General features: G+C 31.4%; 1 protein-coding gene across 2 annotated transcripts; it reads left to right on the top strand.

The window, feature by feature from the left end:
- The first annotated feature begins 1,306 nt into the window (after positions 1 to 1,306).
- LOC134228673 (uncharacterized) lies at positions 1,307 to 11,983 on the top strand. 2 transcript variants are annotated; one of them, XM_062710356.1, is made up of 6 exons: positions 1,307 to 1,361; positions 1,668 to 1,747; positions 2,351 to 2,488; positions 4,586 to 4,711; positions 7,294 to 7,411; positions 11,696 to 11,983. In XM_062710356.1, exons 1-6 carry the CDS (start codon positions 1,348 to 1,350, stop codon positions 11,922 to 11,924), a joined length of 705 nt encoding a protein of 234 aa, XP_062566340.1. In that variant the 5' UTR covers positions 1,307 to 1,347; the 3' UTR covers positions 11,925 to 11,983. The 2 variants fall into 2 exon arrangements, with proteins under 2 accessions (XP_062566340.1, XP_062566341.1); XM_062710357.1 differs by having other exon boundaries at positions 1,356 to 1,379.
- The last annotated feature ends 2,197 nt before the right edge of the window (positions 11,984 to 14,180 follow it).

The following is a 14,180-nucleotide window of genomic DNA, read 5'->3' on the forward strand; positions in this document are numbered from 1 at the left end:
AAGTGCCTCCATGGTAAAATATGTAGATGTATACTTTAAATACACTTGATTTTTTTTTTACAAAGTGCATTAATGTTGTTTATTTCAAAGTGCTTTGATTTTGTCCCAATTTAACGCACTTTGAAAAATTGTTCAAAGTGCGTAATTTTTTCAAAATGCGTTGCCACAGTGATGTCGTCTCCATTTGAGTGGACAATTCTCAAAGGGAACCTTAAACAACAATCAATCAATCATAATAATGGTACATGGGGTTCATAAATAACATATATCTACATTATAAACAAACTAGTCAGAGATACATATACAAAACAAAAACACATGACAGATGATTGAAAAAGGAAAAAATAAAAGAGGGAAAATATATCAGGGAGGACAGACAGCATCGTAATTTTTTTCAATAAACATTCATAGTTTTTTTAGCATTTTTTCGTCTTTAATTGACATTACTTTCATAATTTTGATAATATTTGGCATGTTGGAATAATAATTGCCTAGGTTATATATCCTTACATCAACTTAAGTTTTACATTATAAGATATTATGAAATTCATCAGCATTATCACAAGTTTACAGCTTTTATCCCACAGTGGTATACAGAAAGACCGCAGTTAATATCCCCCACTGTCAATGAAAGCGGGGGGGGGGGCAAAAAATATTTTCCCATTCTTTGTCTGGAGAACATTAAATATATTTGAGGAAAAGTAAAACAAGACCTATTCTGCTGGAATGTCTTGACGATTTTAACACATTATGTTGGAAAATGCATACAAAAAATTCATAGCAACGGTTTGAATATGTTTATTCGTATTCATTAATAATATTTGATTAAAAGAGCTTGATTCAACAAGCATTTTGATAGTATTGCATAAGCAACACTGGTCCCCCTAATTGCAAGTGTAGTAATAAAATTATTTAAGATTGAAAATGTTGTATCCATCAAAAATTGGACAGAGAGACAGACCTGTGGCAGACGCCAGGTAAAGTTATCCCTAAGTGCCGCTCTTCTCTGCAGGTGACGCAAAATATGCAAGTCAAATGTAATGAATTCATGATTCGTTAAAAAATGTCCTCTTTATATTCATCTTTATAAAAAAAAAATACCTCTTTTCCCAACTGCATGAGATATGACTGTCTAACTATGAGGTAAAACAGTTGTAAGTACCCAGAAAAAAAACTAGCTATCATGTATCATTGGCTATTTAGTATGTATTAATGGTTATTTAGTACTCGTTCAGACTGTTTCAAAATATTCAAATTGTGTAACACGTTGTCTTATCAAGTTACCAAATTCGAATTTTTTTTTAACGCAGAAACAGTATAAATTAAATGAAACCGTAACTTTGCCAGATGACAATCTTCAGGTAGGTAACAATTCTTGGGTAGGTATTTATATGTATGTATTTAATCCGATATTTTCGTTATCATCTTCAAAGTTCTTACATCACTAGTATATTGTGTTTTATTCTGTTTATTTCTTTTAAACTTTTTTAAAAATGTATTTAAAAATAAAGAAAGAATATTTTCACCTTTTATAGATTAGTGTTTAAAATAAAAATTCTGATATTTTAAAAGTTGAAGTTTTTTTTAAATCTATGAAGATAAACTGATCTTACATGTCAAGACAAGGAGCATATCTGTAATTAATAAAACAAATATTTCAATTTCAGAAAAGTACCCCAGTACGCCAGAAAGATGTCATTAATAGCTATTATAGTCATTTTCTCTCTGGCTGCTTCCACTTTACAAGGTATGTACATTGTTTTGTTTGATTAAAGTTTCATGCATTATTGAGTAATTGGATCATTAGACTTTTAAAAAATTTTCCTTTCCCCATTCTCCATATTGTGAACATTGTAGAAAAGTTAGTTTATAAGGTCATTCCTTGATTTCCTTAAAATTTTTATTGTCAATCAGATTGTACTTTCTTTTTATGTTGGGATCTTTAATCTTGTTCACTTTGACTTTGTAACTTTTTTAATGTTACATTTTTCTGAATGTAAAGAGAACTTTTTTTAATATTTGCACTGTCATTAATGTTAATGTCAGTATTACTTTTTATGTTTTCACTTTTATATATTAACAATTACATTTTTAATATTCACACTGTTACTTTTTAATTGTTGACATTCTTATTATTGCCGAATTGCACTCCTTCAATTAAATACAGTGTATTCTAATTTTTTTTTTCAAAATGATAAGAATATGTACAAAATAGCTCCCCAAAATGATATTTTGCACCACCAATGCAAGCTTAGGAATGTCAAACTTTGATTCAAATGAGAGAGAGAGAGAGAGACTTAATGCTGGTTTTATTAAAAGAACTCACCTAATATTAAAAATAATTCTTCAGTTAGTTGGCCTCGAGGGACATATACCCTCGTAAAACCTAAATCTGGATGTCCCCAGGGCTGGCTTGAGGGATGGAGACAACAGGACAGTGAAGACACACACAATAAAAATTTTTTCACTCCAGGGCACCACTTTGCAGGTATCTTTAAGAAGAATTTTACGTTGTCTGACAGAACAAAAATTACTAGTTCTCAAATGCAATTTTGTAATATAAAAACCATAAAAGAGATAAAAAATGAATAAGGCAATTAGAAAATGTAGTAAACATTTTCAAATATACGTATATATATATATATATATATATATATATATAGAAAGCACAAAGAAATTCACTTTTACATGGATACCCACTTCCGCCCCAGCCCGGGGTTGAACTTTCGACCTTCGGAATCTGTCTCCTAGCAGTGCAGGAACAGCGCGCTAGACCGCTCGGCTATCTAGGCAAGTCAAAAAACTTGCTTTCGATGCCGATGGAATTCTCGCAGCGCTGTCCTACACTACACGGTCATTGAGAATAGAAGTGAGATACAGTTATTTGGACATTAGTTTTTTAACAGAGGATTGTTACCAATACATGTTGTAATGAAATTAATTATTATTTATAAAGCACAATTTACAACAACTCTTAAACTAATATAACTGCCCTAAGTGAAGAAATATTAATATAGAAAGCACAAAGAAATTCACTTTTACATGGATACCCACTTCCGCCCCAGCCCGGGGTTGAACTTTCGACCTTCGGAATCTGTCTCCTAGCAGTGCAGGAACAGCGCGCTAGACCGCTCGGCTATCTAGGCAAGTCAAAAAACTTGCTTTCGATGCCGATGGAATTCTCGCAGCGCTGTCCTACACTACACGGTCATTGAGAATAGAAGTGAGATACAGTTATTTGGACATTAGTTTTTTAACAGAGGATTGTTACCAATACATGTTGTAATGAAATTAATTATTATTTATAAAGCACAATTTACAACAACTCTTAAACTAATATAACTGCCCTAAGTGAAGAAATATTAATATAGAAAGCACAAAGAAATTCACTTTTACATGGATACCCACTTCCGCCCCAGCCCGGGGTTGAACTTTCGACCTTCGGAATCTGTCTCCTAGCAGTGCAGGAACAGCGCGCTAGACCGCTCGGCTATCTAGGCAAGTCAAAAAACTTGCTTTCGATGCCGATGGAATTCTCGCAGCGCTGTCCTACACTACACGGTCATTGAGAATAGAAGTGAGATACAGTTATTTGAACATTAGTTTTTTAACAGAGGATTGTTACCAATACATGTTGTAATGAAATTAATTATCATTTATAAAGCACAATTTACAACAACTCTTAAACTAATATAACTGTTATCTTAACAGTTATATAACAGTTATATTAGTTTAAGAGTTGTTGTAAATTGTGCTTTATATATATATATATATATATATATATATATATATATATATATATATATATATATATATATATATATATATATATATATATATATATATATTAGGGTTGTCAATTCTTTACCGGTTAATCGTTTAATCGGTTAGAAGATCCGTAATCGGTTAGTTGGAAAAAATAAAATATATATGTAAATTTGGCCATATTTTCTTACAATTCACTTTTTAGAAAGGAAACCACTGCTTAAATTTCATTTAGCGTTTTTACATATTTTGTAATTAAAATAATTTGGCGGTATTTATAGCACTCCTGATTGAAGTCACAGGGTAATTACCCTGTGACTTCAATCAGGAGAGCTATAATTACCGCCAAATTATTTTAATTACAAAATATGTAAACTCATTTTACGTCTGCGTTGGAAAAATCTCTGTGTCTGATTCTCAGACAAGATTAATGGTTTTCTCATTTTTTCTTGTATATAGAAATTAAAATAAGATAAACTCTTATGCACATAAAATATCCAGATCAAGATAATTAATAGAATAAGAATTAATACGTCTTTCTAACTTTTATAACCTTCGTGTGTATATGAAGAAATCAAAATGAACATCTTGATACGACTAACCGGTAAATCGGTCGGAACGTCTTGCGATTAACCGATTAGCAATTCTGTAATCCATTGCCATCCCTAATATATATATACATGTATATATATATATATATATATATATATATATATATATATATATATATATATATATATATATATATATATATATATATATATATATATGTGCTAAAGGTAGAAAGAGTGAAATAAAAAGAATTTTATTCTGAATTCAGGTTCTTTCAGTGGGCAATTCGTAAAGTATCAATACTGTACCAAGAACCCACATCAATTCAGCAACAGAAATTATTGGCCCAGGGGAAACTACTGCATCCTGAAACACGGACCTTCATGCCCAAGATGTAAGAAATTTTAAAGTAATACACGCCACATGAATGTCGATTTTTGTGCGAAACAAAATGATTAAATGATTTGAAACACACGAAGTGTAATGAAAAAATAATACTTTCCACAAAATCTTACTCTAGAAGCCGTTGTTATAACAAAACAATTTAAGCAATAACTGCACTTTTCATGAATATTGTATGAAGGAAGTGCGCAAATAGTAGGCCTATATTTAGAAACGCATGTCCATAGGAAATCATAGACAACGAGGTATGTTGCATTTTGACAACGATTATTAATAAAAGGTTAATATGTGTCATAACACAGTAGATGGTTGATAGTGATTACATTGATAGATAAGTATCATTAAGAGTAAGACGCTTGCCATCTATGTCAAAAGTGAGTTGTATCTCAAACGGCCTACCTCGTTTTCTTGACGCCATGTCTGTTTATCAATCTAAAAGAAGCGACGGTATCACGTGATGGATTTATTTAAAAATAACCATTTCTTTCCTAGCAGGATTATAAATAACTCTAATTTGATAACTTTATAACGCGTTTAATTTAAATGTGTAATTTACAAAATTTTTGTAATTTTTATTGTAAACAAAATATATAAATCCCCTACCGCATTTTAAACTGGCGTAAGTTATAGCGTATATTACTTTAATGTAAAGCTGAGAAGGAATTGAAATGTTTAAGAGTAAATTCGATTTACCTTGTTAGTTGATTGTTTACAATCTATACTTATAAATTGATAATTTTGCAAATAAACTCCTCTCTGAAACGCTTGCACCAGAGTTCATACTTTCTCCTCTAGGTATACATTAGGTATTAAGGTCATAGGCAACGTAGTTTGAACTTTATTGGGTTCTTCCCTGGAGTTGAAGAGTTCCACTAAATAAAGGACCTGTGTGCAATACCTTTAATGTTTATATATGGATTTGTACACCTTTTCTAAAACAAATTCTGATAGATAGATTGATTGATTGTATACTGTTTAACGTCCCTCTCCAGAATATTTCACTGATATGGAGACGTCACCATTGCCGGTGAAGGGCTGCAAATTTAGGCCTATGCTCGGCACTTAGGGCTATTGAGCAGGGAGGGATCTTTATCGTGCCACACCTGCTGTGACACGGGGCCTCGGTTTATACGGTCTCATCCGAAGAGAAAAAAATCTGGAATTTATGTTTCGTAATTCTTGTATATTTTTCTTTAAATAATGCAACATTTTTCATAATTTGATATATTCTAAAAACCCTGGTAATGCATGCTGATTTTTTGTCTATGAACATCTGATGGCATTATAATCTTAAGAATATCTTGGAAAATTATCAGTAGGTAACGTACCTTGCATATGTCCTTAAGTGATGTCCATAAACTTTATTCAGATTTCATTAGCATAGTAATTATCGTCGATTGAATTAAAAGTCTGTTTCATTTTTGGTAACAGCATCGAAATAGCAAAAAACGAGAGTAAGGCGATGGTTCCGTTTGCAGATCTAAGTAACAGAAGACATTTTAAAATGAAACTGACAACAAACAAACGAATAATAAATTTCATAAAAACGTTATTAATAAATTATTCACTTAAATCTTGATTTAAGTGAAATGGGTTACTGATTATAAAACAAAATTTGCAAAACTTTTTTCCGTTTATGCCCGATCTCAATCTTGCATGATTGAAAGTTCCAGATGATATCGAAGCCAATATTAAAAAGAAAATCGTGGGCCGGAGGCATGAAAATTGTAGTAAAGTAATTGATAACAATGTGAGTTATGAATTATCTAAGATATAAATGACAGTAAGTGCTAATAAATTCACAAATAAAATATGCATATATAGAACTGAAAGCTCAAACGACTCAAAGTACAATATTTATTAAGTAATAAGCTTGCTAAAAGAAAATGTCAGTTAATGACTATGGCAATTTGTTTAAATATAATAAGTAAAAGTCATGATTTATATTTTTCACATTTCACTTCTTTTTAAAGTGTGTACGTTAATAAATACATTTCAATGTGTGATTTCTTTTATCGAAGTCTTTTATATTTAAGACCTGTCTGTAGACACATAGTGTGAAAAGCTAATTTTTACTTTTAAAAACTGCTGTTTATCCTTGATGTAAATTGAAACAGAAAACAGAATATTAGTAATATAGTACAGCAGATATCAAATCCCTGTTACAGGTTTGATAAAAAGAGCTATCCTATATAACCACAGCCAGTGGATAAGTGTATGCTGTTCCTAAACTAATTGCAGGATTTTAAAGTATTTCTTTATGTCATTAACCTATAATTAACTGTCAGTTAAAACTTTAAGATTCTTTTTTTTAAATAAATCTGACTAAAGTGAAAAAATTCGAAATTGCCCATTGCTACTCACAGTGATTCCAACCCAAGTTCATGTATAAAAAAGGAAAACCACTCTTTATTGTGAAAGAACTGAAAACACTTAGTATTGCACAAGTTTTAACGTCGAGGAAGACCACTGAATCTAGTATAGGATCAAAATTTTATGATTGCTCAAGTCATATGGTATATTGTATTGTAATTCGATTTTAAGAATAATGCTGTTAATAAACATAATTTTCAGACTTTCGTCCAGGATGTGTGTATTGGGACGATGAAAACAGTAGAAACGCTAACAAACAAAATGGAATTTTGCCCAGTGGTTCGTATGGCCCCGACACTCGCATCGACTACTGTTGTCGGTAAGTACATAGTCTGCTGTATTATCAGTCCACATAGTTAAAAGTGACTCAATATATTTATACCTTATTCTTTTTTACCTCACCTGAGCAAACGGTTAAGTGAACTTTTCTGATAATAAAATGTCTAGCCATTGTTTGGTTGTCAATAGCCATTCCCCTTAAACTTCTTTGCCACGCATAGTTAATGTTTTTGATGGAACCTTTCCCATTCTTACTTCTTGACACTAGAAACATATATCAAATAAAATTTCGTTGTTGTGTAAATTCAAATTTGACCAAGGCATGCCTCGTTGGAGCTAGGGTGGGACCACGATCACCCCTACTAATGTGTTCGGAACCTTTTACTTTTCGGTGTTCTGCAAATTATAAAATCCGATGAGTTCAGAGTAGCTCTGGCAGTGGCTCTGGCGAGAGTTAGCGAGACTTCAGCGAGATAGGGTAAATTATTCACGGAAATGTGGTTAGGAAGTGACTAGCACGTGGAGGCATGGTAAACAGAAAAGTTATGTTGCGTTTCGGTTTTCACCACCCTAGAATCAGCTGATAATATCTGTAGAAATGTACTTCAATCAATCAATCTCTCCGACATTCATTCAAACTTAAATAAGTACAGCTCAACACACTTTTTAAACTCACATGGTTTTTCGCACAAATTAAAGTCACATTCTTCTTGCAATAAAGCTTAAAATTATCGAGTTTTAGTACGAGACATAACCCTTATAGTATTAAATTGTTTCATGTTACAGGTGCACATTCTCTAAAATCATTATCTGAAGTTTTTAATGTCAGCGTTTTAAAAGGAAATTTGTTTATAAATTATATGATGTTAAATGTGTATGATTCTATCATAGGTTTTTACAAATTAATTAATGAAACTTTCTTTGATACTACTTGGTTGAAATGTTCAAATTTACTTCTTAAAGATGAGTATTTTTCGAGGTACGTTGCACATTTTCCATACTTGTCTTGGTTTTGTCGAAATTCAGCGCCAAAAGATGACAAAACTGCATACAGAAATCATGTAAAAGGATGGGATAATAAAGTATTGTTTATCTTTCAACAAAGTAAATTGTAAATACTGAAAAGCAAATTCTTTTACATTTATGGTCTGAAACTCTGATATTTGTGATGGAATTTATCTTTCATGATGCTAGATTCCAGGAAGTTAACCTGAAAAAATGCCATCTTTTTAACATGGAAAGCAGTCGAACAGATGCATGAGAAGTACATCTATCATCTTGCGCCTTAGTGTAATATTAATGTTCAGAAAATACAGAAGTTACATGAACTGCACTGTTTCTGTATTTAGGCAAGGGAAAAGTATGCTTTAAAACAAACGGATATAAAGACGGTAGCATTTGACGAGAAACAATGAAAAAACCTTTTGGAAACTCTCATAAGATATCAACCAGGGATATAGAAAAATCCTACCAATTATTATGTGCGAATTATGTTTTAAGTGATTGGATATGATCAAAATCAAGTTATAAATCATTTTAAAAATATTTTTTGTTGTCACATTACACAATTTTTGCATTATAACAATGTGACCTTAATTTGTGCGAAAATCCATGTGAGTTTAAAAAGTGTGTTGAGCTGTATTGTCTGTAATACAATTTTCTGCAGTCATGAATTAAAATTTCTTTTTGGATAAATATTTTTGCATGGGAACCGGGACTATATTTTTTGGCGTCAGATTAGCAAATGAGGCACCAGCATGATTTTAACTGACCAATCAGCTGAATGAGTATTGCATTATGGGTTACTACGAATACTACAGGAATTTTACGCTAGAAAAAAAGAAAACCTAATGGTAAATGAAAAGCATTTTTTAAAGAATATTATTTTCATGCTCATAATGACAAACAATTCATTTGTTAAATAAACGGCGGAAGTCTAGGTTTCTGAAAGTCATACTCCAAAGCGATTTTCGTCTGTATTAATTCCTTTGTTGTACTATCGGTGAATACAATTGCCAGGCGAATTCCCTGGCTGAACAGGTGATCACGAACGTAAACAAAGTTTTGTCCATTTAAATGCATGAGATACTGCTCGTTTTCCTTACCCTTGACGCACTGGTATTCTGAACTAGACACAAACTACAATTTATTAAACATTTTTTCCATTTAACAACAAATTAAAAACGTCCGTAACATCTTTCATAGTTTCTTATCTTTGTATTTTGTTCGTAAGAACATCTTTTTTTTTATTTTGCAGTCCATTAACATGATCGTAGATTGACCTGAACCACGTGTTAGAAGTAAAATGTAAACATGTATTTTTAAGTAAGTAAGTAAGTAAATTTTATTTAAAGTCGGCATTGTATACATACATAACAATAAACATGAGCTCTGTAGAGCTCTTAAACCGACTATCACAGTTAAAATATCACAGAAAGACGTTTACACATAAATTATCATGCAAAAACACATGTACATATATACACATACAAAAATTATGACATAAAATGAATTTTAAGAATTTAACAAATTTTAAGAATTTATAGTTTCTTTAGAATAAGTTAAAGAAAAATAGACAACTTGAAAAGCAATATGATTGCATTAAGAGAAAGAAAAATAAATATAACGTGAGTATTATAAATCAATAAAGAAATAAAAGTCATATGATAGTACATGTAATAAAATTAAGCACTAAGTTTAATTCATAAATTCAGATAAAAATAACTAATTGTATTATTAATAATATTAAAAATAAATAAATTTTTAAAAAAACCCGATAATTGAATAAATTTGAAAGTTTAGGAAATTTAAAATTCACACAGACATAGCTAAACCAAATTGAGAACGAAGGAAAGAATAAAAAATAAAAATTTGGTGTTAACGTTGCTATTCATTCAACGATTGGTCAATCCCTCGTGGTAAGATCCTCTGTGCGCATTTATAATGTAACAATAGCCATAAAAGGCAAACAAAGGTTTGTCAATGTAGATGATTATGGACATTTTTTACCAGCGAATCGGTTACTAGTGAGCTCTAATTTTCGCCGAAAAGTATAAGATATATTGATATTTTACACACACCAACCTTTAGCCACCCCTTTTCTGTTGAAAATCATGAAATTCTTTCAGAAAGGTCTGGAAACATTTATTACAGGACATGTTTTCAAAAGAAACAGCCTATAGCAATGCCATGTTTGCTGCCAATTTTATTTATAAAACCGGTTCTACTCTATAACCTTTGAATAGATCAACCTAAACCACGTGTCTTGAATTTAAATCACAATAACATTAGTAGGGGTGACGATAAGTATAAAAAAAAAATTCAGGGGATTTAAGAAATCAAAGTACTGAAATGACTGAAAGCTGGGCTTTGCTCGAGAATATTTGTCCGATCCGAAATTAGTACATATTTATTTTTTTTTTCCCATTTGGCCATTGATGTTTAACAGGTAGAGTTTGTATGATTGTGATTAAGAATATCCCATGTACCAGTAATTAGAATTAACAATCCAAACCCCATACAAGATATGTTATTATTTTAAAATTTGATAAATCATATTTCCGAGAATTTCTTGCATATTTTCTATTCAATCAGCATTTTTTACTCAAAATTCAAAATTCCGTCTTGGAATAGTTAAAATAATGCACATATTTTAGATACATGCTTTTAGTTTGAAACAAAAAGTACTTTTGTCGCCAACTACATGTAGAAACACTGATACACATCTATTTAACATTTTTTTAATTAATGTATTCTAACTTAAAATCCTTAATCAAACGACGTATAACATGGGTGGATCCAGAAGGGGGGGGTCCAGGGGTTGGACCCCCCTTTAATTTATGCGAGGTGGAGAGGAAGGGGGGAAACCGTTCCGGAAATAAAAATGTGTACGTCTAATTTATGTATTGAAAAGATAGATTCTCACACATTTAGTTTCCCCCATTCTTCTTCACTATTACCTTTTTATGAGAGTATAGTAGAAAATATTCTACTTATTTTTATATATCTTAAAATTATATGATTATTATAACTCTGTGTTTTCAAACCCACCCACACCCCAACCCAAAAAGGTTTTTCCAATTCTAAAAGAAAATTCATTGTACTCTTCGGAAATGCTTCAAATCCATTCAATTTAAACCTTAGATCTTTCCATTCGTGTGTGTGAATCCTCGCTTGAGAGTGTGTGTGTGAGGGGGGGATGGGAATGGGGGTGGGGGGGGGGAGGGGGGTGAAGGGACACGTCCCTTTCAAAAATGGATGGCTCCGCCCCTGTATAACACATAATATATCATAAGCTTATATCATTTTATTTTTCACTATTCAGAAAAGATGGTTCGTATAAGACCTACATGTCTCTACCTACCAATAAACCATTTTATCTCCTGAGATTCAGGGAACCTTGTCAGCGAGTTTCGGGTATGTTCGTCAGAGAGGAGATCGTTAAAACTGATGACGAAAACACCGCAAATAAGAACTACGTCAGAGGATGGCATCCCTTGAGAGCCGGTGGAAGTGACCACGTTCTCCATTATTGCTACTACTGGAAATATTAGTCTTTGCAACTGAATGTTGGACAAAAGAACATTTCTAAAATAAAGATTTCATGCAGATATTACATCGTTAACTTTTTTTCTAAATGATCATTATCAAGTGGAAGAGTAGTATTTAGAGAAAAAAAATCACATAATTTTCAGCCATAAAGAAGAAGGTACAGTTTCAATACAAATTAAGCCCTATATTTTTCTTAAAATATGAAAGTGATATAAGAAATCAAAATTCATTCTTTCTGAATCATAGGAATTCCCTGTATTAAGAATACACAAATCCTCCTAAATGCTAATTGTGACGTCATTAACTTGTGCATTTTCTCGTATTTTCTTTTAAAAAAGTTGCAGAAGACATCAATTTTCAGTGGAATTATCTTTGATAAAACATACTCTGCCAGAAAGATTTTGAGATACTATAGTATGTGATTTTTCATAGCAGTTTACATAATATATCCAAAAATTAAAGTGGACGACAGTGGCAGACACTATTTTCTAAAGGAAAATTAGAACAGAAATGAGTCATTTTCAATCTTTTATTTTATTTTTATTTGAATCTTTTGAAAATTTTATTTTGCTGTTAAAATGTGTTATTATGATAAATTTGTCTGTAACTTAAACCTTTTTGATCAATTAGACTCAGAAGCAGAAAAAAGGCTTCTATATACAATCCAATTTAAAGTTTTATATAAGAAATATTTATGGTACTCACTGAGAGAATTACCTTGTTAATTTAACTAGTGTGCCTAGTAAAGCGTTCTACGTGATTAGTAATCACTCTGTGTACTAGCTTACATAGTGAAAAGTGGAGTAGTGGTCGTAAAGATACTTAAATACCTAGTGAAAGTTACTTATGAATTCTTAGATTTTCTAATATTAGTGGTAAATATACCCAATACCTAGTAAAACTACTTTTAAGGTAATGATTGTATGGACAGTAAAGAGGGTGTTGCAGTTCTTTTGTTATTTTCCCTAAATGTGTAGCAGATGTAAAGAAGAATTTTTATGCTGCAGAAACTCATATCAATTTTTTTCAAATGCATCAATATATAAAGCACAACGAGAAACAATATTTGGAAGCTGCGTATTGACTTCTAATTTGCCATAAAATGATTTGAAAATTAGTCTTATGGCAAAATGAATCAGATTTTCCGTTTTTGTGAATAGGGAATCCCCATTGCTCTGAAAAAGTGCCTCCTTGAAACAAAATAATTTTGATATATACACAAAGAGGCGGGAATTTTCTTCAAAACTGCCATTTCCGATTTTTGTTTCAAAGAGGCACATTTTTTAAAAAACACAAAAATTGAATAAAAATTATTCTACAAACGAAATGCAAAGTATGTACATTAAATAAGACTGAAAGCATCGTGTCCTAAATGGTCTAGTGGATATGATGGTTGGTTACCAATTCGTCCATTTACAAGAGAATGGGTTCGGGTCCTGTTTGGATCATTTTTGCATATATATTTTTTTTCTATTTTTTTCCATATGTAATGGTATAGCAATGAAATTATATATTTTTTGAAAGAGTGAGAATGTCAAGAAGTAACTTGAGCAATAATGCAGGATAAACTTGTTTTCCTTGATATGCTGTGATTAAAACTGATACTTTATTTAGTTTTGTCTTGGAAAACAAAGTTACTGTATTGTTTAAATAATTTTTTTTACATACTGTAGTTATTGCAATTTTGAATAATGCTGGGACTCTTAGTAACCAAAATTTGATTTGAAACAAATGAAATGTCTTGGATGTAGCACCAACAGTATGATTATGGGACGCAGTTTTATTTCACGAAAATATTTTCGCACGATGTCTACAGTTTATCTTTCAAAATGCTGCTTTAGCTATTGTGCTTTTTGTTGTTCCAACCTTTTTCGTGCAAAATGACGAAAGTGTTTTGCTGTATCAAGCAGGAAATACCCGCCGTAAACATAGTCCTCTACGTAGCTGTATCTATATTTAGACATAACGAGGGTATTTAAATGACCTTCTCGATATATAGGGAATAATAGCGAGTTTCTGCAACACCCTCTTTACTAGTCTTCCCAGTGACTTTCACTAGTTATTTTTTTTTCAGTGCAGGATAACAATAATGTAATTTTGATTCAATCGAAGCTTATAAATAGTTCTTCCATCTCAAATATGAACAACAGAGGTTTATTAATTTAATCAATATTTTATTATGTAAGTAAGATTACATGATTGGATTGGACATCAGGCATAACAGAAGTTTATTAATGTTATTTTTTCTGTCATTGGAA

This window comes from Saccostrea cucullata, unplaced genomic scaffold (assembly GCF_032062105.1).
Source record: "Saccostrea cucullata isolate Sc308-1 unplaced genomic scaffold, CSIRO_AGI_Scuc_v1 ctg5136, whole genome shotgun sequence".
Classification (NCBI taxonomy): Eukaryota; Metazoa; Mollusca; class Bivalvia; order Ostreida; family Ostreidae; genus Saccostrea; species Saccostrea cuccullata.

What these genes read in the sequence shown, in the direction of transcription:
- LOC134228673 (XM_062710356.1), top strand. An exon ending in GGCTGCTTCCACTTTACAAG is followed by an intron (nt 1,748 to 2,350) that starts GTATGTACATTG and finishes ATAATTCTTCAG; the next exon opens with TTAGTTGGCCTCGAGGGACA. An exon ending in CGGACCTTCATGCCCAAGAT is followed by an intron (nt 4,712 to 7,293) that starts GTAAGAAATTTT and finishes CATAATTTTCAG; the next exon opens with ACTTTCGTCCAGGATGTGTG.